The following is a 26323-nucleotide window of genomic DNA, read 5'->3' as shown; positions in this document are numbered from 1 at the left end:
GGTGACACTCTGAATGACTGTGCTCTGGCCCTGTCTTGCTCACGTGGATGAGGCCCACAACCACTTGTGTCTTTCTGCTAGATTGTCACTTGTCCATCCCTCCTCCCTCTGCCACCCTCGCAGTGTGACAAGCCTTATACACGCAGACTGGCTTGCTCATTCTTGAGGAGGTGCCACAGGAAGAAACCATCCTTCTACTCAGGTGGACTTTGGAACAACTCCGATGTTTTAGCGTTGCTCCTTGAGAATCAGGAACGGGGTCTGTGCACACACTCCTGAGAAGCTAGCTCCTGGTTGTGGCTGCAACCTCACCAAAGTGGCCCTTAACCCACGAGGCGCACTGGCTTGACCTCATCTCTTCTCCTTCCTCCTAGTCCTCACTGTCTACATCTCTGATAAAATGCGAAACCTTCCAGAAATGCATGGGTCATTTTTAAAAAATTTATATTGTAATAATTTTTAATGCACTGGCTTCAATTAACTGGCTGGTTCTGTGTGTCAACTTGACATAAGCTGGAGTTATCACAGAGAAAGGAGCCTCCCTTGAGGAAATGCCTCCACGAGACTCAGTTGTAAGGCATTTTCTCAGTTAGTGATTGAGGGTAAGAGGGCCCATTGTGGGTGGGGCCATCCCTGGGCTGGTAGTCCTGGGCTCTATAACAGAGCAAGCTGAGCAAGTCGGGGGAAGCAAGCCAGTAAGTAACATCCCTCCTTGGCCTCTGCATCAGCTCCTGCTTCCTGACCTTCTTGAGTTCTGGTCCTGACTTCCTGTGGGGATGAACAGCGATGTGGAAGTGTGAGCTGAATAAACCCTTTCCTCCCCAACTTGCTTCTTGGTCCTGATGTTTTGTGCAGGAATAGAAACCCTGACTAAGACAACTATATAGTTTGAACTAAATGTCACCATTTCTTTTTTTATTTTGTGATTTGGCTGCTAAGAGTCCCAGGGTGGAGATGGAGCTCTGCATGTGTGACAAAGAGTCCCATACCCAGCCAGAGAGGAGGAGAGGACAGGGGAGGACATGGGAGGGGAGAGGAGGGGAGAAGGAGAGAGAAGAGAGGACTGAGGGAAGGGAAATGAGGAGGGAGGAAAACTTGTTTTCACACACAGAGCTCCCAGTACTGTTATAGGGTCCAGTGCTGGTCAGGTCGGTGAAGCTGCGCTCTGCTCTGATGTCCTTCCCAGCTCACAAAGTCTCCATCATTCCTTTCTCTTCGGTTTCCTAACCCTGCTATGTTTTCTTCAGAAACACAGCCACCCTCATGGCTGCCGGCCTGGAAGAAACGAGACTCCTCAGGTGGGCGCATCCATAGCAAAGACCCTCGGGGCAGCGCCTCCTTGGTCTCCTCACACCACACGTGTTGAGTAGCATTGGGTTTAAAGTACATTATTTTAACAATGGGGTTTGTCTCGGTTGAAATCACCACCATGAAGCTTTCCTACCAGGAAACAGGATGGAATTGGGCTGTGGGGAGAAAATGGTTTGCTTCCTCTGAGTCTCTGGCAAGTCCGGATTGGACTCCGTGGGTTTTTGATTGTTTGTTTGTTGTCATTGTGAGAAAGAAAGCCCACACTCACTGTCTTAGCTGACACAGCCCATTTGAGAGACCTTAGCAGCAGACTGTGATCTCCTACCGCATTTTCTTTCCTTTGATAAATTACTTTCTAATCCACCATCGCCAACATCCTAGGAGACTCTCTTTCTCTCTCCCGTCCACGGAACCCTCCTGAACTGTAAATGCAGAGCCGCCAGGCCTGCTCCCCACAAATATGCCTGGGAGTTTGAGAACCCAGCCCAAGGCACTTGACAAATCCTTCCGATAAGGCAGTTTGGGAGTACAAGGAGAGGATTTCGTTCTAAGCTCTGAAACATTTCTTATCTGATGATCTTTTGAGTCTGTTTTTGTGGGGGATCGGGAAGCCATGCACGCTGATGGCTAGCAGGAGGCGAATGTCTCCTTTCGTACGTGCGTGCTGTATGTGTGCGTTGGGGACAGCCCGTGGTTCGTGGGCGAAGGGAGGATCTGGAGATGGGTGGTCAAGGCTAACGGGGGAGGGGTTTACTCTGGGTGTTTTGTAGTCAAAGGTTTAAAAACAAACTACATCATCAGCCCGTGGGCTTCGATAACAGAAACGAACTTGAGAAAAGCTTCCTCCGATCTCCAGTGAGATTGGGAGATGGGAGCCCTCTCTCTCGCTATGAGGGCTTTCTGTCTGCAATGCAGTACGCCTTGCTTTGCCCACAAGTGCACACACTTGCATGTACGCGCGTGTTAGTCTTTGCTGTCGTTTTATACAGCCGTGGTTCAGACAGTTGCTTGCTTCGTGTTCTCTGAAGAAGAGGAAGCAGAGTATTATGTAACTGAGTGGAATCTCAGAAATTAGTGCTGATATTTGGTAAGCTGTTTCCTCTTCTCAGTGTGACTAATTTGTGCTTTTCTGGATAAATGTCAAAACTGCAGCTCTCATCAGAAAGTGTGCGTGCGTGTGTGTGTGTGCGCACGTGTGTGCACACATGCGCATATCCATTTGTGTGCACTGTTCATTTGTGTGCACACCTATGTGCTTATGCATGTGGATGCCAGAGGTCAATGTCTTTATTGTTCTCCATCTTACTTTCTGATATCAATTCTCTCACTGAACCTGGAGCTCACAGATTGGATTGACTGACTGGCCTGCAAGCTGCAGAAATGCTCCTGTCTACCCACCTGACCCCCACCAGTGACGGGGTCACAGGTGTACTTCGCCACACTCAGCATTTTACCTGCGTGCTGGGGATTTGAACTCAGATTCTCAGGCTTGCACGCCGAGCACCACCCAGGCTGAACCATCTCCTTAGCCTCCCTCATCGACGTCTGAGCTCTCTGTTAACTTTCTCAGAGGCTCATTTTTGAGCGAGGGAAGTTCTTAATGCAGACACGTCACCATGGCCTGGTGTCTGGAATGTGTGGGCATGTGCAAACAGGTTTCCCCGTTGGGCTCAGAAGGCCCTACTTTGGGCTGAAGTCTCAGTGGGAGATTTAGGTTTGAATGGAATGGGATCCGCCCAGCTCACTGGCAGCTTCTGTTGAGATACAGACACAGCCAAGGTTAGCAACAGTCTATAAGGTGTCTGGCTTCTGCCTGTGGCCAGCTGCACTTGCTTCAGAGATCCCAGGAGCAGCCCTCACAGTGCTAGTTATCAGCCAAATGTGACACATGGCTGCATATTCCTAAAGGTCCCCTGTGGGCCTCCCAGCAGCTCTTGCAGCCTGTTCCAAGCCTCACGCTTGGGAGGTTGGGGTTTGGGGGGCTTCTCATCACTTATAAGCTGGCCCTGTTCTGACTGGGGCCTGAGGAGTTCTAGCTGTACACTGCCCACCCAGGAGAGGAGCAGAGGCTGACTCACTTCTACAACTCAGAGATCCACTCTCATTGGCTACCGTGCTCGGGAGGAAAGCACCTCCCCAAACCTCTCCAGTTCCTAAAAGTTAGGGTTGAGATGCTAGTTAGTGAATGGATCCTACCACCCACCTACAGCTCGCAGGTCCCAAATCCGATCTTCAAGAACTGTCTTGAGCGCGATTGGTGTGGATCCGTATGCCGAGCCTGTCCGCAGCGTGACCTGGCATGGCGGTGTTACCTATTGAAGGGACACAGATGCCAGTGAGGGTTGGGTGAGGTCCCCTCTCTGTGGCTGCTTCTGACATTAAATATCTGTGTGCTGCTGCCTGGCTTTCTGTAAGGGTGGTCTGTGAGAGGGTTTCCATAATGTGGAGGAAAACAGAGGCAGACTCTCAGGCCAGATGCGAGCCTCTGTATTAAAAGGACTTTTATCATGAGTTTGTCTCGAAGCCAGAAAAAAAAAAAAAAAAAAAAGCTGCCAGAGAGAGGTTCGGGCAGCGCCTGGAGTTTGGGCGATGTTTCCTTTGAGGTCTGGTGGTCAGTTTCTGCCAGTTGTGTGTTGGGGGGGAGACCCCCTCTTGCTCTGCTAAAGGGTAAGTTATTATCTAGAAGGGAGAGCCCCAGTTCTGTGTTAACTGATATGTACACGACAGGAACTTCTGTCAGGAAGGAGAGCAGTTTGCCTAACGTCAGGCTTGCCTACTCCTTTTAGAATAGTGATTTGTAAAGAGCTGCCCTTCCCACCCCCATTAAGGCTGTGAGTTGAATTCAAGGCCTGGAGCCCTAGAAAGCACTCTCTACCCTAACAGCTTTAATGAGACCAGTTAGCTGTGAGGCTAGCAGGCCACTCCCTGGTGGCTGTCACCTCCTCTGCAAAGTGTCAAGGTCTGTCAGGCCCTGCCTGCCTTTTCCGGACTTGCCAGCCATGTTAAGTCTGCCCTCCACCTGGATGAGGCACAGGACGAGCGAGGGGTGGGGAGCGGTCACAGCTGCTGGGTGCCCCGTCAAGCGTGGGGGCTTCGGGATCAGCAAAGTCAGCGGGGCTTCACTCTGCCCTCGTGGCTCCCGGTCTAGTGAGAAGGAGGCGTGCAGGGAAAGAAAGGAGAGTACATAAGGGTCACGAAAAAAAAAAAAAAAAAAAAAAAAAAAGAACCATAAGGGTCACGTGAGGGAAAAAGCTCCGCGGCATGCTCCGAAGAAGTCCCGTGGGGGCCGTTGCAAAGCGAGCAAGTTTGGTCAAGATGGGGAAGATGGAGGAAGGACCAAGGGTGGGTTGCGGGAAAGGGAGGCAGGAGTGAGTCACTCAGCTGGGTTGGAAGGTGAGGGAATGTTTGAGGGAAATCTAGGGGCGGGGAGAGCAAAGGCCACGTTGCGGGGGGCGGGGGGAGTCTTGCGGTGGGTGGGAAAGGGCTAGAGGGCACCTGGTGCTCAGGGGCACCGAGATACCTCAGATATGTGGGGGCGTGGCTGCCTAGGCGTGTCTGGTTCGCAGCCCAGCTATGCCCTGGAATCACCCGAGAGCGTCCAAACCGGAAGACGTTGCCTACAGACGGACGAATGCCCGCATGCTCTCAGCCATGCATCGAAGCTAAAATATGGATCTCATGGGATAGAGAGTAGACCATAGCTATCAGAAGCTGGGAGGACCATGAGGAGAAAGGTCTGAGAGAGGAAGGCTAATAGGTCCGGAGAGAGAGTCGGGCGGGAGAGGTGACTTCTATTGTTCTAGGACGGAGATTTCCTTTAGTGTTACCTACCAGCTGGGCTAATCAGATTTTCACTCTTGTGATGGAATGACCCGGTATAAGCCCCAAGGGAGGGAGGATGCATTTGGGCTCCTGTTTTTAGGGGTCTCAGCTCAGAAGCCTTGATTGGTGATTCTGAGCTCAGGAAAAGGCAAAACGTAGCCTGTGGCAGTGACTGACTGGAGCATGTGACAGAGGCCACGTCTTGCCTCAGGCAGACAAGATCAGGAGTGGGGAAGGGGCTGGAGACCAGGTATAACTTTAAAAGCTCGTCTCTTTGGGGCCTACTTCCTTTAGCTTGACCACACCTCCTAAGTCCACACTATCAACTAGGGATCAATGAGGGTGCTCAAAGTCAACCCAGAACACCAACACATGCTGCGTATGTGTCCCAAGATATCATACTGCACCCAGTAATTGTGCACAACTGTGCGTCTGTTTGGTTAGGGATTCTGGTTTATAGTCGGTCCAGGGCATGTCTCAGGGTGTTGGGTATCTTAAATCTCCCAACCATCGGCAACTCTGAAATGAAGACAGAACTGATCACCACATGCTTATTAAGGATTCCAAGGACAGGGTGGCTCCAGGGTGTACCAGAAATGCTACTGTTCTGGGCTGTAGACCATCGTTGAGATAGCAGGAGTCTGTGGCCCTGCAGCTGCCAAGTGCAATCTGACTCACCTAGAGGGGAAAAAAATGAGAAAACCTTTGGGTATGTCTTGGATGCTGGCCTTAGCTGAGAGAGGGCTATTTCGGTCACATGTGGTTCTAATACTTCAAGGACAAATGAGGACTTCAAAATAGTATACCACCTCCTGAAGGTCTAGAGGAACATCTTTCAGGACACAGAGGTATACCTTACCAGAACCAATTTCTAGATCCTCCTTGGTCATCCCTCTTTGCCAGCACATCTTCCCCCATTTCTGTTCTCACCTTAATGAAAGCAAGACTTCTCTGTAAGCACCACACTGTAAGCGTTGTGCCAAAACTCCCACCGGAGGCAGGGAGAAAGCACAGACTCCAAGACCCATTCAAGAAGCAGGTGAAGTGTGCACCTGGTTCTGTCGAGACGGTCTCTAGTAAGACACACAGACTTGTCTTTCTCCCTGGATCTAGACTAAGGCGGGTAGTAATATGCTCATGTGAATTAAACTGAAGTCCTGAAGAGCTCACCCAAAGACACCTGGGCCAGTGTGACAGCACAAGTTGGTGGCCCACACGTACCAAGCCCTGCAGACCAGAGGTGCTAAGCTCTCCTTCTGTGGCTCATCCAATCCTCCCACGAGCCTGTAGGTTCCACCCTGATTTCCGATCACAGAGAACACTCACGCACAAGACAGCAATAACTTGCCCGAGTCTGGGAAGAGGTGGACTTGAAATGGGGCAGAGATCTTTTTCATAATTAGATGAACCAAATTTACATTTCCAGTTATTTTGACAAAAAAATAAAGTACATATACATTCAATATAATACTCTAACGTTTTTAGGCAATGATTTAAACATATAATACAAAAATCTTTATGTATAAGCTTTAAAATGTACAAGAAGGTCAATTCTTTGAGGAGGTTTACAAACAATGTATTTGAAGGTTGCTGACTTTGAGCCAAACAGCCTTGGCTAAGACTCTTGGCTCAGTCTCTGTGCAGTGCTGGCCAAGTCCCACCTTTTCTGAGGCTCAGCCCCCCTGGTCTGCAAAAAATGAAGACAAGTGTCTTTTCAGCAAGGTCGTCAGAAAGATCAGACCAGATATCCAGAGAAGTGACCTGGCATGTGGCCCACTCCGCTGAATGGTAAGAATCATTAGCGTGGTTGGCATCTTGGAAACCTCCCTGGCATGGGAGGGGATCCATTTAAGCGAACACCCTCCCTCTTTGCTAAGAGCAATGGTTCCCGTGGAAATCTCACACCGAGTGGGAACACAGCGCAGCTAGGCTCCATGTCTCTCACGGTCTTCCCTTTTCAAACTTTCTCAGAGAAAATCTCAAGGACATACCTTCTCCAAAGACTGTAGGTCCACAGTGACTTTTCCTTCCCATCACGCAAGGTAGTGATGAATTCTGGGAATGGGGCAAGCACTCCCCCACCCTCACCGATCTGGCCATCTGGTGAGGATAACAGGCATGCCACTGGTTGCCATGGTGACAGTAGACCAACAGGGCCAATGGAAGAAGGCCAGAGAAGGGCACCTACCAGATTATGGTCAGCCACGCGAGTGTCCTACGCAAAGAGTTGTCTAAGTTAAACTGCAGTGGGCAAGTGAAAGTCGGGCTAGATTCTGAGAACAGAAGACTCTCCTAACATTAGCTGTAGGTTTACTGGTCTTGGATTTGAAGTCACCCATTCCCCTGTCTCACTAGGCAATGACATGCATCTGGCAAACATACAGAATCTTCTGAAGTCTCGTGTTTACCGACCTAGTTGCTAGACTATGTGGTACCACACCTAACTCACCGGTAAACATTTGTTGGTTGTTAAGTATAGAAGGAAGGGAGGCCTCTTGCAAACTCTTTAGATTTTTCTTGTTATCATCTCTGGGCTTGTGCACCATTGCATGAAACCCAGTCTAGCCAAAGTGGGGTTACCGGTATCTTACCTGAGGGGTCCAAAGGCACAGTTCCCTAGGAGGTAACATTCTGAATGTATGTCCACATGCGGTTCCAAAAGCAGGATTTATTTGGGAGAACTTGGACCGCAAGAAGAATGTATGGCCGCTGATCCCTGGACCGGGGTTCTGGGCTGGTAATGGTAAACGTAATGACGTGACTTGTCTCCGCCTGCATCTGCTGTCCCAAACCAGAGAAGAGCAGAGTCCTCAGTGGGGATGAGAAGGCAGGATTGTCCATTCACACTTACTCGGTCCTAGCAAGTCAGATCTAGTCACTCAGCTGACAGCCTCAGCTTTCCTTGCTGCCTGAAAGGGACCTTTGCCCTTTGCCGACCCATCCCTTTCCCCCTTCGGGGCAGTCTTTTCAAACCCACAGAATTCTCAGACTCAGGCTAACAGCCCTATTCACCAACAAACGAAAGCATCATTCTTTTTAAGACCCGAAATGAAGACCTTCTGTGACCTTCTAGAATCTTCTATTTGTGGCATGTTCCTGGAAAGCCACAAGTCAGTACTCCTTGTGTTCCCAAGAGCACAAAGCTAATTCTTACACTACCAAACCATCGGAATCTCACGGTCGGCTCCAGAGGGTTGGCAGTACCATCCTGGCCACCGAACTTCCCATTCCTCTGCTGAAGAAGGTCACACTTAACTCAAACCAATCTGTGTTTCGTTTTTTTTTTTTTTTTTTTTTCTTCCAGTTTCTGACCCTCAGTGCTGATTCTCCCTGTGGTTTATGGCAAGAGAAGTTGCTCAATGACTGAGAATCCAGAAGAGACTGTGAAACCCAGGACAGAACCCAAGCACAACCAGGGAAGCTGGGATCAGCTAACTTAGTTCAAGACTTTGAGGCACACATGAAGAGTTTGGGTCCCAGACCAAGGTGCTCAAGGCCAACCTTGCCTCAAAGAGGGAGGTCAACCACTTGAATCAAGTCAGATCTAACCATATCTTCCATAGGATCTCTTTCATGAAAACAGGCCTAACTGTCCCTACTAGGTCCTTTTTCATGCCTATCTGTAGCCCCAGTCACTTGATTCTGCCTCATGCATGTGGTTGACTTTTGTAAGCATCAACAGTTGGGAATAACCCTCTCTTGCTTCCTCCCTCCTGGACCACAGGAAAGACAAACACTTCATCTATAGGAAGGACAGGGTCCTAAGTTAATGGTTTCCAGAGTGCCATTTCTACAATAAAAGGTTTCTATCCCAAATCTAGCCTCTGCTGTGACCCTTGCTTAGGACCACTTAGAAGCATTCTGTGGCCTTCTTTTGGAGGAGACATCTTGGGCTACGGTCTTCGTGGCTTGCTATCATCTACTCTGAGGTCCTTGCCAGGTAAACATTCAACATGGGCCAATGCCTCCAGCCAAGTGAAGCCTCAGAAATAAAAACACACAGGCCATGCTGCTGGGACCAGTAGCCGCTTGCTGCTAGCTGGAGAAAGGACTCCCATTCGTTATTGTCCCAGAGCTGACACCATGCCAATCCGCACATCTGGAATCGATTAGAAAGAGAGAGCATGAAAGCCAGGGTCTCATGACTCTGCTGTCTTCCTTTCTATTTAACTCTCTGGTTAGAAGTGATAACTCGAGTCTCTAGAGTAAGTACAGAGGCTAAAGAAAAAAAAAACGACTCACAATGGCACAACATCATTATTTCAGGGGGGCTCCAGTGAGCTTTGACTCTCAATAAACACGTGTGCATCATGCTGTATACTTTAATCACCATGCCAAGCCTTAGTGAACCCAGCCTCGAGATCCGTGTCCTTCCCCAACTTGGCAGACTTGGCCGAAACGTCCCCAGGGCTCAGTAGAATTTGCACTTATTGGATTTGGTCCCACAGCGAGGGCCTGGTGTTTGCAGACCACAAAGGCCTCCACTTGTTGCCCTTCCTTGCTTCCTTGAAACTGCAAGCAACCAGAAAGTTCAGCAGAATCCTGAATGGCACCAACACATGACGTCGGTTGATGGTCCTGCAGGTGACATGAAGACCCACAATTCTTGGGGCCTACTTTGGGGCTTCTTGCTTTTGGAGAAGTGGCCCAAAGAAGAATGAGATGATCTACCTTAGAGAAGACTAAATGAATCAAACCTCACCGTGCTGGGAACACGCTATGCCATGGGGAGGAGGGTCAAAGATGATTTGATGTAAAGAATCAGGACGGTGTTATTTGGCCATTTGGAATTAGTGTCTTCGAATGCGACGACTCCTTGCTCTCCCGAGTCTCACAAATTATCAAGTACTAACAGGAACCAGAAAGCCAGCCGAGCAGTCGTCTCCAGTTTCTGCCCGAGGAGTTGCAGGCTACCTTGCTGACACAGCTTCCCTCTCATTCAGATGATGAATCACCTCTTCTGGGAAGAGTCTGGGACCCCTTCCCCCCTCCCTGCCCACACCAGCTGTATGGCGTGGCGTGTGGTTGGTACTTCCCTCAGGAGCTGCTTTTGCATTGAGCCTTGTATTAAGTGCTGATTTCACCGTGTGTGTCTGGCTCCCTATGGGCTGAGTGCCTCCCGCCAGTCATGACTCAGTCCTGTCTGGAAGCGGCGTGCAGCCCACTAACAGGCTGGCTGTGGAGAGAGCTCAGACAAATGGAAGACCCCGTCAAGACCTACTTTCTGGAGTGTGCTGACTTCTGAAAACTGCCAGAACATCTTTTTTCCCCCCAAAGGGGCTGACTAATAATAGGATGGACCCAGCCCCTAATGTGGCTGCTGCATTAGAAAGAAAGTAACTTTTGTTGTTGCAAGACTTCCACGTCCTAGATGTCAAACAATGCTACAAGTTCAGCTAATTCATATACATGAAACGAGTAATGAAACAAAGTATCCCAAGTTCTTACAGCTACTAGCTCAACTAATTCGCATACATGGAACATGTATTTGATCAGTATTGGAGCAAAGCATTTAAAGTCCTTTCTTTCAGTGTGCCCAGCCACACCCTCACCGCCACACGTCACTTCTTATTTCGCATGGCTTTCTGGTACTCTATAGAAGCTTCCTGGTTATGAGGCCATCTCCAGACGGAGCTGCACTAGGCAAGCTAGCTCTGCCTTACCACAGTCGGACAGAGGAATTGCTTCACGTGTAGAAGGTTAAGGAGGGTTCTAGATAGTCTGAGCGGAAGGATGGAAGCAAGCAGGCTGCTGCCGGGGTTGTACTTAGGAGTCCCTGAGGGCTTGGGAGATTGCTCTATGGGTAAAGGCACTCACCGTCCCCCAGGACTGAAGGCCTGAGTCCTACCTGACCCAGTAGAACTGACATGATAGGAAGAGAGAAACGACTCTTGGATATTGTCCTCTAACCTGGCTTGTACCCTATGCCAAGCACACATGCATATGTAAATAACAAACAAACAAATAAAAACTGAGTCCCTCATAAGTTGAGGCCATAAAGCTTGGCCTGGGGCCTAGATCTCTGATATGAGGTCTAGGAAATACCCCCTCCAACAGGACCCAGTATTCAGAAAGTAAAATATTAGCTGTAAGTTACCTAGGTATCCGTGTAGATGGTAGGGATGTACTTCAGACCTAAAACCGAAGGCCCCCTTTGTGCTCAAATGAGTATGTGCTTCCTTGCTGCACTTCTAGGGATTGAACCCCGGACCTTGGCAAGCCCTCCGCCAACAACCTGCATCCCCAACCCGCTCAGCTGTGTTTTTTATTTTTTGTTGAAGTTCTAAATGCTTCCTCGGAGCTAGCACCTGCAACAGGATTGTCTGGAGAGAGCAGAGAGTCACAGCCAGGGGATCAGCAGTATAGCTGGCTGACTAGAGTCCCCTCTGGTGAGCCTGAGAAGCACCATCCCAGAAAGACTTGCCAAGTCATAGATAGGAAGTGTTCTTGTGTGCCAGGAGTGGAGACAGTCCCCTGGTGAGCTCTGTCATTTGTTTGAGACACAGTCTCTCACTGTGTAGCCCTACCCACCTAGAACTTGCTATGTGAGGTCTACCTCACGGGCAAGCAATACTAATTCAAAGACCTTGGCTTTGAGGTGACTCTGAACTTTGGCCCAGTGACCTCTGCACTCTGGAGAAGAGAACACTGGGCTACTACTTTCCCTGCCAAAGCTGCCTCTTCACCAGGGAGGATTTGGGAAGATGGGAGGGTCTGTCAACTGAAGCTTTAAGCAAAGAAAAAGGTAGGGTTTCAGAAGCTACGTTGCTACCCTGCATGGAGAGGGATACATCTTTGAACAACTTCTTCAGGAATAGACCTGACTGGGACAGTGAGGGCAAGAGGAAAAGACAAGCACACTGGGAAGTTGGGATCGGGGGGATGGGGCTCTCTGATGGAGAAACAGCAGTACCCTGGAATTGTCGTCTACAGTTGAACACATAGGCAGGGTTACTGCCTACAGCCGAGATTAGAGGCAGGTTTAGCTAAGGTCTGTAGGGGCCATCTCTGTAGGGGAGCAGTCTTCAGCCATAAGCATTCGGAGAGGACAGGCCGTGGTGGACATTTTCTGCACACACTGTGAACATTCACACTTGGGGCCACACGGAAGGCTTTCCAGCCCCTTGAGCCTCGTGGGGAGAGAAGGGCCTTCTCGTTTTCCCAAGGATCCGATGCTATGGGTCCTTGACAATGGGCACCTGTCACACGTTCACTCAGGATTTCTTGGGGCTTCCTCTACTCCCTACAGTCTGAGCTTGCACGGTGGTTTTGGGAGACAGCGGGGTGAGGGTGGGGGCTGCTCTCTTCATACACTGACCTTGCTTTACCAGCTTTGGGGACTCTCTAGTGAGTTTCTTTGGGTCTCCCAGCCTTCACCTCTTTGTATGAGGAGTCGTGAGGACAATAGTACTCGATCCATAGGATTCTCTCAAGGGCGGAGGGCTTCACGACTTGGGCAATCCACGGACAGGCCAGCACTCCGCGTGTGCACATGCGTGCCACTTTCTGATTCCTCCTGACATGATTCTCAGACTTGGTGTCTCTATTTAACACAGCCTTGGATCCTGTCTTCCTGGCTGGGCCTAGTACAGCCAGGCCTGGAACTTGCTAGATGAGGTCTACCTGCCTCTGAAGCTAGGCGGGGTTTACAACCTTGAATGGTGCCATCAGCAAGGTTGTCGAAAAGATGTGTGGGCCAGAGAACTGGGTGAGTTCCTGACTTCAGAGCGCACAGCCACCTGGTGCTGTCTAGCTCTCTGGGCCATTGCCCACCTTGGAGAAAAAGATAAACATCCAGGAAGCAGTGGACTGATGTGGCTAAGCCTGGTCTCACAAGCCAGCCAACTGCCGACCAAGGGCATCACTCTGCAAAAGTATTTGAGGTGAGGCAGTTAAAGCAACCCCAAGAATGCCCTGGGTTCTTCTTGGAGATTTCAGCTGAGCCAAATCAATGAAGCTCTCTTATGGAAAAAAAAAATCAATTTCCCTGGAAAACAAATTTGGGTTCTAACCAGCAAGTAGCATTTGGCAAACTCTCATGAAGAAAGCCAGTGTTTGGAGACGGGAAAACAGCAAGGCATTGAGCAGAGCATACCTGGGGCCTTGTGCTATTCAGGGTGGAACCTGGGAGCCTAGTGCTGTTTCAGGGCTGTGACAGCTGTGGTTTCCATGAGCTGGGAAGTCCAAAGCTGTGGCTTTGTCTCAGGAGCCAACTGTCACAAATCTGGGTCTGTCCGAGCCTCCCTAGGAGCCTTGGAAGGGGTGAGGATAGGGTGGGGGGCAGAAGATGACTTGGATCCCAGTCTTCTGTCCCCATTCAGCGTGTAGAAGTCACTATCAATAAGACGACCCAGAGGAAAAGCCACTTGGTGGTCACACCTTGCTGGTCATCCACATTGGGAGCTAACCTCAACACAAGCAGAGATTTCCTAGGGTAAATCTTCCAGTATTCCTCTTGGGCCAATCATTTGACTCATCCCTTATCCTCCCCCGAAGCCCACTAGGGAACATCACTAAGGGACCCTGTCAAAATGTGGAGTCTGACTCTGTGGGTCTGCAGAGGGCCCCGTTCCTGACGCCTTCTCCGGTGGCGTGGATGCTGCTCTCCGCGTGTCAGACCTGGAGTGGCAAGGCTGTGGGAGAGTTCTGGAAAGTCAGCTCCCACCCAGATCTGTCGTCAGCCCATAACTGTAGCAAACAGGCCGCTGCTTCTTGCCCACACGAACGGGAGCACCGCACTGCGTGACAAAGGAAACACGCTCGTTTAACATGGAAATGCTCGTGCCGAGCGTGCCTCCCTGTCCCTTCTGGGTTGCACACGGGGCAGGCTAGAGGGGCTGAGCGTCCTCTGGAAAAAGCTTTGACCATCTCCCTTGGTGCTCAGGAATTACCAGGAACGTGGGGGTAGGAGGAGCACTGTCTGAGCTGGCCCCATGCCCGCCTCCTGGTCCACAAACACAGGATCCTATGCAAACAGCTCATTGGAAGCCCTGGCTTGTCTTTTGCCGCTGAAGGGCCACTGTCTGCACAGCCTGAAGTTGTTTTCAAATAACTGCGGGAGAGCTCAATTGTGCCACGAAACACAAAGCAGCCATTTTTCTAAAGTACCTGGTAGTAAGTAAAGGTCTAGCAATTACTGTTCCAAACGAGCCTCATTTTTTCTCTTGTTTAGATTCTCTAACGTGCAAAGAAGGAAAGAAAGGAAGGAAAAAAGCTTCTCAAATGAAAAGTCTGTGTTCTGCCCTGGTGGCTCCAGGTCAAGGGGCTGGAGGGCCTCCCCTCCCCGGCAACATCACCGTCTTTGAAGCGGCAGCTCCTACCGTGGGGGGGTATGTTTATGTTACTGCCTTTTATGGTTCGGGGCAGTGTGGAGCTTGTGGCGGAAATTTTTTAAAAATATCTAAACAGTAACCGAGGCTTTACTGTGATCTCCTCACTGAGCTCATGGAAAAACTCGACTCATCGAATGTTAGTTTTATGGAGAGGGGAGTGAGGATGGGTGAGATCACTAACTAGCCTCGCTCAGACCCTCTCCGTCTCTCGGGAGATGGGGGTGCTGGACTGGAAGGTGGAAAGTGTGCCTCCTCCCAGACTCTTCCCCCCCAGTTAACAGGGCCGCTTCTCTTGCCTCGGGGGAGGCTTTCCGGGACTGGGCCTGCACTTGACAACCTATGGGTGTTTTCTTCATCCCAGACCGCACACTCATCGAGTCCAGAGATGTGGCTTGCTTTCTAGTGGAGCAGACGCTGTTTAGATGTGCTCTGTGTGTAGCTTTTCTCTCCGTTCCTCCATTAAGGCCTTCTCCCTCCCACCGCATCTCCTGTCTCTACCCACTAGGTTATCAGCAGCATCCTTTGAGGGACCACCCTTTACTTGTGCCTCCCCTCCAGCAAATCCCTGATGCCTCTTTGCTCCACGTCCCCCTCCTTAAAGAACGGCTTCCAGGTCTGAATCTCCACCTTTCATCCCTCCCTCAAGTCCTGGACTGGGCCGTCTGTGAACATTCCACTGAGATGAATCATGTGTACCTCAGACTCATCAAGTCCCAAGCTACTCGCCCTTCCCTGGCAAAGGACACCTGTCCCCATGCCCTTCCTATGAGAAACAGCAGCGGCAGCCACCACGGGGTCCAGATCTCAAACACCTTTTGCGTCCCGTCCCCCATGCTTCTTTGTCTCCCCACCTAGCACATGGTATACTCGTCCCTTTTCTCACTGCTGGGACAATGCTTGACAAGAAGCAGTTCGCAAGAGGAGGATTTGTCCTGGCTCATGCAGTTCAGAGAATGCTGTCCACACGTGTGGCCGGGAAGGCAGGTAGCCGCTCGCTCACATCTCACATCAGTTCGTGGGAACGTTCACAGCTCATCCGGTTCTCTTTCCTCCCTTTTCATTCAACCCAGGACTCTGTCCCGTGGCCCGACACCGGCACCGTGCAAGACAGACCTTTAGCTTTTGGCTACTGTTTTTCCTGAAACACCATTCAGTGCTGAGCTGCACCTATGCCCCCCGGGCATTTGCCAGCCCAAGTCTGTGGGCAACCAAAATGAAGCAGCATCTGTAGGTCGCATGCTCCCTTGAGACTATTGTCTTTTAGACGTATGTCCATCCCTTCTCCTCTTCCACTACAGAGGCTCAGGCTCCTATGTGGTCCCTTTCTGCTGCCCGCTCAGGACACCAGTGGGGCCACTCATTGGCTTCCCTAACACTGCCAGGATCCTCAGCTCGGAGCTCTCTTCTGCCCCATTCTCCACCCAGCATGCTTTGCTCAACTGGATAGCTCGGGCCCTCTCAACCCATCCTCCTTTTGCCTTGCTAAATCCTGTTCAACCTTCAGATCTAAAAGCGGCCACTACCAAACTCAGCTTGGGCCAGGTGCCCATCCCAGACTCCTAAGGTCCCAGGTGCCCCGCTCCAAGGCCCATGTTCTCCCACTCCTGGGAGCTCATCTCTGGGGCTAGTGGTACTAGGTGAGGGGAGGGTGATTAATAGATGCTAGGATGAGTTCTCACCTACCTACCATGTGACTGTTGGCGTATTTCGAACTCATCCAGGGCACGGCTCTTAGCTGATCTATCTCTTTGCGGCATCTACCTGGCACTCACACATCTTTACTGAAGCCAGGCGAGGGATTCCTGAATGCCAAGGTGTGAGCCCCACCTCTCCTATCTTTTGTCAGCAGGAAGATTTGCTCCTCACCTACAGTGAGCGGCAGAGCTGATGCATCTGGACTGCAGAGGCCAGTCTGACAGGCCTAAGCTTGTGGGAGCCAGCGCAGACCCTCTGGCTTCCTGCAGTCTGGTAGGGAGGTAGGTATCTTTGGGCTCCAGACATGAACACCTAAGAGAGAGTGAAACTTGAGGACGCTTTCCTTTGGACCCGCACTTTGTGCGAAGTGGGAGGGCGTGTGTGAGCCGCGGGGCGGTGCAGGAGGGTGCGGGTGTTTAGTTGTGGTGTGGCCTGGGAGGCGCCGGCTGCCCTTCCCCTCCCTCGGCTGCTCCCTCCCTCGGGCTACTAAACCCAGCGCGCGCTGCCCCGCCGCTCTCACTTCGCCAGCGCCGCCCGCGCCTGCTTTCATCGTGGGTCCGCGCGTGCTTCAGCTCCATGGCGCTCCTCGTGCGGCTGCTGCCCCTCGCTCTGGCTCTGTCTCTGGGCTTCACCGGGACCCTGGCGGGCCCGGCCAAGTCACCCTATCAGCTGGTGCTGCAGCACAGCCGGCTCCGGGGCCGCCAGCACGGGTAAGTTCCAGCCCTTCTGTAGTGGGAGGTGCAAGCACAGGACAGGTCGCTGAGCTGCCAGTGCGCTCAGCTGGGGACATCATAGCTAGCCAGAGGTGCAGGGGACAAAGGCCGAAGGAAAATCAGCCATTGCATAGAGAGACCAAACCTGCGTCGAGGGAGGGACTGTGGGTTGATGAGATGTGGGGACACAGTGGAACGCTTTGTGGCAAAAGGGTTGGGGGACTGGCCAGTGACCACAGAGTCAGACGAAAGTGCATGAACCAGCTTAGGGGACTTTCAGTCTCCTTTCTTGACTCTAGGTAGAAGGTGGAATGGGCAGCTCTCAACCAGAATCACCATCACCCTGAGAAGGTACCCACCGGGGGGGGGGGGAAATCCAGGCAGGTCACTGTCCAGTGATTCCAGGAGTGAGATTGGTCATACCTGGTGGCAGGACCCTAGGTGCCCACCGCTCCTGTGCACTTGGTATTGCTCTGCTCCCAAACACTCAACACCCAACAGTGCTTTCTGGCCACAGATGTATAGCAGGAGGCTTCACCACCCTTCACACATGCTAGACAGATTGGGAAACCGAGTTTTGAGAGGGTACCAGCCTGCCCAGCCATATACCCTGGAGTCAGGACTGGAATCTGTCTTAAAGCGACGCCAACTTTGTAAACATCGGTCATTGGTGCTTTGGGTATTTCTCTGAGACACTGCAGATGTGTAGGCTTTCGGAGACACAATCTGGCCAAGGCTTCACCCTGATGTAGAAAGAGGCTGGCACAGTGTTTTCACACACAACCAGGTCATGCCTGCTTCAAACGCAGCCTGGCTTTGCTGCACTTCCAGTCTACCTGGGTGCACCAACACCATTTGAACTAGAGGAAACTATATGGAAGCAGTGGAGGAATGGCTTCTGAGGAGGCCCAGGTACCTGTGGTCAGGCATTCATGCCCCAGGCTATGCCTGAAACTCTCTAAGAGAGCACACAGTCCTGTACTCAGATCTAACGAGAAAACAAACCACGTGGCTAGTGACGGTTGTCTCTGTAGACCTTGACCAAGCTGCAGCCCCCAGCAAGTGGGTATGCTCTGAACTTGGGTAAAGGATGCTAATTCTAGGGCACAGTTACCTTTCTTCTGCATGTGGCATTCAGGTGTCTTGTAGCCTCCCAGATGCTCAGTGCTTGGGGAAAAACAAGCCGCCGGTTGCAGGACTGGCCACAGGCAGAACAGAGCCAACCCAGGCCATTCCTCAACCTCACGCCCTCCTGGAAGGAGGCAGCCAGTGGAAAGGTCCTGGGGTCATTTTTTAACTTAGGCTGTGAGCATGAAGGGTTGAGAGGGCAGATGGGGAAAATGCAGATTCGAAACCTCAAAGCAGAACCTTGACAACTGGAGCATCTCTCATCCCTGCCCTGTTCACCTTTAGTCCCCGCTGCCTTTCTTGCGTTCAGTTCTGTGCCTCCTTCCTCTTAATGACCAAGGTCGCCACAGGTCACCCTGCAGCATCGTAACTCAGAGCTGCAATGCCACAGCCACAGTGAGGTCTCTAAAGATAGGTAAGATCTATCCTGGAGGCCAACTGCCTGCCCTCCAGAGTCCAGGACACTGATTGTTAGGAAGACTGGAGCTTTAAGAAACTTCAGATGTGGACCAGTGAGGTGGCTCAGCCAAGGCCCTGGTTGCCAACCCTGATGACCCACATGGAATAAGTGAACCAGCCTCCCAGAAGTTGTGTGGAGCTCACTGTGGCATGTGCTTCCAACCAAACACAAAACGAGCAAATGATTCTGATTTACTTCTCTGAGGTATTCCCTGTGCTTTGTGCCCCGAGTTGGAAAACTTGGATAAGTAACCTCGGTGGGCTGATGGATCAAGAGATGAGGTGCTGAGCAGGGGGATGCGTGCCTTTCATCCCAACTGCTTCTGAAGCTGGGCCAAGAGGCAGGCAATTTAAGGAGACCCCCATCTCACAGTAAATATAAGAAAGACCCTCCTTCACCAAGGGAGATCTGGATTCCCCGGGCACACGAGCTGTGGCAAATTGTTGCAGAGTTGCATTTACTCCGACCTAACGGTCCCTGAAAAACCACGGGACCGCCTGGCCTTGCACACATGGGTGTGGCACCTTGTGCAGATGGATAACCTTGTTCCAGTTCCAGCCCTTTATTCAAAGCGAGAGCTGGAGAAAGGAGAAGTTTGGGGGAACTGCAGGGTGTCCTGTGAGGGAGGGAAATGACACTGTGCGTACCTAGTCCCCGTGCACAGGGTGTTCATCACCCTGCTCCCTTTACCTCCTCATGCCCCTGCCCCCAAACACTGCAAAGTTCCTATTTTAGGGAGGGAGAAATTGACGCTTTGGATGCAAACGTAGAAAGCTGGTAGTGGGTGGGGGTTGCCGGGTGGTCCTTTGTCTCCCAGCTGTGTCTGTGTAACAATGGGGGGTGGGCAACGCAAAATGAGAGAAAGTGGGCCACACTTTTGCACAACATCGAGAGAAACTGGATGGAGCTTTCAAAAGTACTTGGTTTTCACACGCAAATAGAACAGCAGAGTTGCTGGGTCTCGGGGCAAAAGCCCTGCTCGGTTTTTTTTGTTTTTTTTTTTGTTTTGTTTTGTTTTTTTTTTTTTAACACATTTTAGCATAGATTTCCTGTGGACACAGCTTATCTCCACCCCCAGCTTCTGCTCCTGTCACAGGGGCAGGAGCAGTGGAAACTATACACAGGCGAGGAATGCTGGAGCCAAATCCACAGAGATTCACTGAAGAGCCGCCGGCCGCCCATGGCGAGCTGCGGGGAATTCATCCACAGTAATTATTTCCTGCTCAGTTGGACAGGAGGACTTCTGGAGTCGTACAGCAGTGAGTACGACTGGGGGCTGGAGTGCAGCCTATGGGAGCTCTCCAGAGGTTATTCAAGGACCTTGAGAGAAACATGAGGATCCTCTGGCTGCAGAGCCTCTAAGGGCCTGGTGAGACCCAGCTAAGGCCAGCTGATCCAGCCTTCACTTGTCTTCTGTCAAGATGGCTTTCCTAATATCATACCTGGTCTGCACACTGATGTCTATTAAACAACAGCAGAGAGCAGGCGCATGCTACATGGAAAGGAAACGGGGGAGAAATAAAGGGTCAGAAGGAACAACCGCCTGATCAGTCACTCAGCTGTGGACAGGATGAGGTGGTAGCCACAGATCTTCCCAAACGCCACGCTCATTACAGGGCTCTATGGACCACAGCAAGCGAGCGAGCGAGCTAGTTGAAACCGAGTCCAAATTGGCCTCAAACTCACTGTGTAGCCCAGGTAAGCCTTGAACTCAGGGCAATCCTCCTGCCTCTGCGTCGCCTCTTTAAAGTGTTGGGAAACGGCCACTGAAGAGATGGCCCGAATTTGAATGCATCCGAAGTTGTGCGAACACGGACATCTCACGAACACTCTGAGTCTGTTTCCTTTACTTTTCCGACTCACCCTTCAGTCCAAAGCCTATTGCTGTCTGCTCGGGAAGAGCCTCATCTTTGTCAACACGAGGCATGGCAGATGTGAAGAAGTCCCCACCATCACCATCACCATTCTGGTTGTTCCGTAGAAGAAAATGCATCCAAACAGCGTCCAGAAAAGCCTTCTCAGCAGAAACCAAGGCAGGGTGTTTGCTTCTGCTTTCCCAGAGTAATTGGGGATATTTTTAAACTCAATGGCTCTCAGCCATTTCTAAGGTGCCTATTTCTGCCCGACTCTATCCAGACCAAGAACACTTATCTTTATGGTTCTGGAGGGCAGCTGGAGAGAGGGAACATAGGACCTTTTTGGTACCCAGCACAAAGTAAGGTCTGTACCTGGGGGAAGTGGGGAGCAGCTCTGAGGGATGGGCCATGGGGAGTTAAGTAGGAAGGTACTCCCTGTCAGTCCTGACAGCAGCTGGCTGTGCACCCTGGTTTGCAGAGTGGATACTCCCATTGCGTCGTCCCGGGAGCCAGGCAGCTGGTCTAGACACGCAGAACATGCTTGTGGAACTGGCTGAGAAGCGCTGGCAGCCCTCCCCTCTTGACAACAGGACCTCTGACACATACTGGGATGCCAAGTCTGCTCAGGGCAGGTTCAGATAGAGGAGGCTTGGCAGGTCTCAGCAACATGGCTTAGAGTTTACCCGTGTTTGTAGCCTGTAACCTGTCCCTAAACTTTTAAGGTTTTTTTTCCACTTACACTTAGTACTTGTCCATGCCAGAGAAGCCTGTGAGATGGACTTGAGGAATTTATTTCAGGAGAAGATTTTTATGGGGAGGTTGTACAAAGACCCCACCAAGGTTTGCCCCAAACCACCAAAATGGCTGTCTTTCCTCTCTCTAGACCTCAGTGTGGGCTAACTGCTGGCTACCTCAGTAATACTGTTGCTTTGGTTTCCAGCCCCAATGTATGTGCTGTGCAGAAGGTCATTGGCACTAACAAGAAATACTTCACCAACTGCAAGCAGTGGTACCAGAGGAAGATCTGCGGCAAGTCGACGTGAGTACCTGTTGCCATCAAAGACCTCCATCCACCAAGGAAGGCACACTCTGTATGTGTGTGTGTGTGTGTGTGTGTGTGTGTGTGTGTGAGAGAGAGAGAGAGAGAGAGAGAGAGAGAGAGAGAGAGAGAGGGAGAGGAGAGGGAGAGAGAGAGAGAGCGCCAAGAGCCAGCTGCCAAGGAGGCCATATTGAGTAAAAAAAAGCTGTCAAGGAGGTCACACACTGTGCGTGCGTGCGTGCATGTGTGTGTGTGTGTGTGTGTGTGTGTGTGTGTGTGTGGCAGGTACCCTGGGCTGGCCAGCTCCAGAGAAGGCCAGATGACTGAGGAGGTGAGAAGACGCATGGACAGACATGTCATGGAATGCGTGTGGGGTGTGGCACTTTGCGAAGCTGTTTGACTTTTAGATTTTTAGCGCTGCTGACAAGACTTGGCAGTGTTGATTAGGGCAGTTAGGGTTGCAAGAAGCGTGCTGGGTTGAGTGTGCACGTGTGAATGGTGTGTGTGTGTGTGTGTGTGTGTGTGTGTGTGTGTGTTTCTCTCACTAAATGATACAACTGTTCAGAGGAGCTATGTGAACAGTTTACCGCCCCCCCCCCAGGGGTAAAAAGCTGTTGGTGAACCTATCCCCAAGGTTACCCTTGTGTCAGCAAGCACCAAAGTAAACACTTCAGAAAGCCTGGGTGCTTAGGAATTTGCACACCAGGAAGCAGCATAGCAAAGTGAGACATGAGCTCAGGCTCCAACTCAGACCTTGGCTCTGCCACTTACTTGGAGATGTCTCCTCAGTTGCCTTGTGTGCACGAGGGGTGCATTGAGAACTATTCCTAAGGGGACTACGGTGCCTGCGCATCGTAACTACAACCCCAGAATAGCAAACGTAGACAACACTTACAGAAGGAAGGGCACACCCACAGAGCCCGGTGGTCACAGTAGGCCTTGTGAGTGCCTCTCTTTGTGGAGGGAGGTGGCCTCCGCTCTCAATGCCTGGCTCCCTGGTGGAAGCAGTTGAATGCATGCTCTAACAGAACTCTGGGAAACCTAATGGCTTTAGCACTGACAGTCAACAGATCTCGGGCTACAGAAAAGAAATTGTGCTATGGCAAAATCCCCGGAGCCATTTGTGGAGGGACCTGGCCTTCCTCTTTTCTGCAAAATGGGATGATTTCCCTGAACTTACCCCAGTGTGAGAGATTTTCTAAATTGTGTTCCTCACCCTTTCAAGCAACCGTCATCTCCCACGGAGAGGAGGAAACGCTGCATCCCCCCCCCCGCCCCTCCCCGCACACCTATGGAAATGAACACACAGTGTGAGGCTGGGATGGTTAGGCAGTTTTTCATCCTGGTCTCAAAGAGCAGAACAGGAGCGAGACCGGCAGCTCTCTGGGAGTCTCTTCACAGTCATGGCAGCGACTCCCACCGGACGGTGGACAGCCTCTGACAGTAGTGTGAGCTGGGATGCCTCCCAGGTTCAGTGAACGGAATGCTCAGCAGAAATTTTTTGCTGTTTAGGGCAAAAAGAGATGTTTCGAATTCTATACGGAAACATCCTCGCCGGACACCCAACTTTTAAAAACCAATAGCTCTCAGAAATGGTGGATATAGTCGCACAAATGTATAATCTACTCAAACACGGGCTGCTTAAATTAAACACAAAGTCAGGCCAGGCCCCATGTCATTGTTTCTTGGAAGATGGCCAAGCTACTGGGGCCAAGAAGCAGAGCTTCGTGTCAGAGCTCCTGTCAGGAAGCTAACCATGAGGTGGCACTGGCCATTCTGCTTCAGATGGGCCTATGTCATAGCATTTGACTGAGGAAACCTATGGTGACTTGATGGTATCTCTTGAGAGCTCCCATGTGTTGACAGTGAGCTGTCTTGGCTGATCGGCTCCTCCTACCTGCCTCTTTTCTCCGCGTGCCTCGAGGAGGCACAAGCCACAGGGGCGTGTACTGACAGATAGTAGCTGATTAAGTCCTCTCCTCTCACCTGAGTTTGGTTCTGCGAACACAGTAGGGTAGTGGGACAGCCCTCTCACCCCACTGAGTATGTGTGTATGGGGAGGGGGGCACCAGCTCCAGGAAGAGGAAAATGTATGAGGACGTGGGTGGGAGAAGGATGTTTGTAGCGGGGTCAGTCAAGGATAAGGCCATCCAAGACTTTGAGCTCACAAGGCTAAGAGGAAGAGATACTCACATTCAACTCCTGGATGGAGCGGCTGCTTTGGGAAGCCTCAAAAAAAAAAAAAAAAAAGAAAAAGAAAGAGGAAGTGAGCAGAAGAAAACATGAATCGATAAAAAAAACTTTATGATCCCTGATGGAACATCCTGTGAGGCCTTGGCCTCGGGAAGGTGGAGCTGACTTGGAAGAGACCCAGGGACAAAGAGAGGAGAAGAAAGAGATAGAGTTCATCTCTGTGGTCCTTCCTCTAGGACTAAGTGTCACAGGACAGCGGTGTGCATAGGAGGGAGGTCTGGAAGGGAGCTGACTTCAGAAAACAATTAAGTGCTAGTAGGGGGGTCCCCACTGGCTGGAATTAATGTCCTCCTGACTGGGTCCCTGAGGGGCCTCGCTGGATGAAGCATGGGGCTAGAAGTGTGGTGGCTGGAGCAGAGGGATGTCTTGACGAGACAGCATGATCACTGGCATTTTCTCGGGAAGCTGTCAGGGGAGCTGTGTTGGAAGCGTGTGTTGGGATGAGAGTAAGTGGGTCTTCAAAGGGCCTGAGACCAGAAGGAAGTTTTGATGAACACCAAGTGTGGAGGTAAAGATCATGTCACGTGAGGTCACCAGAGAGATGGCAGCAGGCCTAGTGTGTCTGTGTGGATGGTGTCTTCCGGAGGGTAGAGTAGCCCTGCCATGCTCAGCGTTGTCCTTGGCAGTGAGGCTACTGGGTCTTCCAACAGTAGCTGTTTGGTGGCTTGCAAGGACATGGTTGGTAGAGGAGCCCTGTTGGGTGGGTTGAGTGAATTCTATCCCTTAGAAATTCACTTTAGAGCTATAGAACACCCTGGCAACACGATAGCTAAGAAGTCAGAGAGTTGTGGATGACAGACAGCAGCCCACTCTGTGGTTTCAGGCCCAGGTTTGGCAGGGAGTTATAAAGGTTTATGTGTAGCTTAAGGGAGACTCAGGCTGCTTCTCTGCAGGCCTCGTATGGGAGGCTCAGGATTGGAGCGGGAGGAGGGGTGAAGGTCTGTTCGGCATACATGTTGAAGCTGACACTACTGAGATGTCACAGCTGTGGCTGGAGCTGCGGCACCCTGAAGGTGGTACAGAAGGGCCAGTGTGGAAGCTAGCACCTGGGTGTGAGAGCGGTCCATCCCAGCATCTTTACGTGGTTCCCCTGGCAACCACAGGTGAGAAGCCATTTTCTTGAGCCAAGATGAATTGGCAGGACACTCCTGTTTCTCCAGCAGCTGGCATTGCTTTGCCCTTCAGCTCCATAGCAGGAGTTCCTGGGTGCTGTTGTGTTTTATACAAAAAGAAAGAAAAAAGAGGAAGGGATATGTTTGGTAGAGAGAGTGAGGTAAGGTGCCGGGGAAGGGGGTGTCTCTGTGGGCTCATGCTGAGGCAACCCTTCCCCTTGAGGTACCAGCCACATGATGACGATGGTATAGTATAGAATAGAGTTTATTCAGGTTCAGGGCATAGGGAGGAGAGAGAGAGAGAGAGAGAGAGAGAGAGAGAGAGAGAGAGAGAGAGAGAGAGAGGAGAGGCTGGCTGTGAACATGTGGAGAGAAGAGGGAGAGGAATGGGGAGAGAAGGGACAGAGAGGGAAGAGGGTAAGAGAGTGGGAGAGCAAGAGAGAAAAAGGAGGGGCAGGCAGCCCCTTTTACAGTGATTCAGGCACACCCCACTATTGCCAGGTAACTGTGGGGCGGAGCCTAGAAGAAATGCTGGGACTGGTACTGTCCCATCAACTTGGAGGTCTACTTCTTGTCGATGTCATTGTGGCACAAAGACAGAAGCCACCCTTTTCCTCCTTCCCATGCATCCTTGGTCCCAGAAGAGGGTTTGTCAGAGCCGTCTGCACTGTCCCCCAGACCACACCTGAGCACATTACCCGTCCCCCTCCATAACCAGCTGTAAGATAATGGAGACTGAGCAGACAGACAGCGGACTTGGGGCAGCGCCTACTAAACCTTCCAGCTCTAGACTTTCTGTAAACCAGGAGCCCGCTCAGCTGGTGTGGAACTGTGTTCTGTTGAGAACATTCACGGGGGCCGTGTACTGTATGGGGGTAACGATCCCCCAAAGGTCCCCACACCCTAGTCTGAAACCTGTAAATACATTCCCTCACATCACGGAAGTGACCAGGGTGTCAGCCTGACGTGAGTCTGATGGGATTCTAAGGGTCCCTGTCGACGGGCATGCCCGGTAGAGTTAGAGTCGGAGAGAAAGGGGGTGTGCTGTTCAAATCCAAAGCGATCGTGAAGTCGCTATAGGCTCAGGAATACAACAACCTCGAGGAGCTGAAGGGCAGCTGGGGAGGGGATTATCCTTATAGCTTCTGAAAGGATCATGGCTTTGATATTAGGCCCACGAGGCCGATTTTGGACTCTAAGCTTTCAGAATTGTGACACAATAAATTTGTAATATTTTAAGCCACCGAAGTTTGCGACAATTTTCTCGCAGCAAGCTACCTACCGGAAACTAATAACAGCCCTCACCGCTGAGTTTATAGCTATCACGACGGGATATGATCAGTGGTCTCACGTAGATGAGGTCTCTACTGATGGAGCTGTGTTTGTTATATTAAATTATATAACTGAACTTCTGTTTCAACATTTCCGTGGGGTGGGGGTGGGGGTTACTCTGTCTGTTTCAGAAGTTCCAAACCCAGTGCTTCCTGCCTGTTTGCCAATTCAGTGCCTGTAGTCATTCTCTGACCAAGCAGTGTGGGTTTTATTTTTTTTTAAAACCCATTTGCAGATGGCAATACTGAGGCTCCCGAAGCCTGGGCATCC

General features: G+C 51.1%; 1 protein-coding gene and 1 long non-coding RNA gene across 8 annotated transcripts in view; one reads left to right on the top strand and one right to left on the bottom strand.

The window, feature by feature from the left end:
* Positions 1–886: 886 nt before the first annotated feature.
* On the bottom strand, positions 887–8945 carry LOC102555503 (uncharacterized). 6 transcript variants are annotated; one of them, XR_010059055.1, is made up of 8 exons: positions 7725–8928; positions 7322–7348; positions 7125–7233; positions 4832–5811; positions 4251–4455; positions 3515–3623; positions 2766–3065; positions 887–1275 (listed from the first exon to the last, which is right to left on the bottom strand). It is a non-coding gene; the product is annotated as an uncharacterized LOC102555503 (long non-coding RNA). The 6 variants fall into 6 exon arrangements; XR_010059056.1 differs by having other exon boundaries at positions 3515–5811; positions 7125–7348; positions 7725–8945; XR_010059054.1 differs by having other exon boundaries at positions 3515–5811; positions 7322–8943.
* A 7644-nt stretch (positions 8946–16589) lies between these two features.
* Tgfbi (transforming growth factor, beta induced) overlaps positions 16590–26323 on the top strand; it is a 29350-nt gene continuing 19616 nt past the window's right edge. The window contains exons 1-2 of one of the 2 annotated variants that reach the window (XM_039095289.2): positions 16590–16870; positions 21258–21356. In XM_039095289.2, coding sequence (XP_038951217.1) covers positions 16737–16870; positions 21258–21356 — 233 coding nt within the window. In that variant the 5' untranslated portion in view covers positions 16590–16736. 2 annotated transcript variants of the gene reach the window in all.

Source organism: Rattus norvegicus, chromosome 17, assembly GCF_036323735.1.
Source record: "Rattus norvegicus strain BN/NHsdMcwi chromosome 17, GRCr8, whole genome shotgun sequence".
NCBI lineage: Eukaryota > Metazoa > Chordata > Mammalia > Rodentia > Muridae > Rattus > Rattus norvegicus.
The sequence above is the reverse complement of the archived record's forward strand: the minus strand, read 5'-3'. Positions and strand labels throughout refer to the sequence as shown.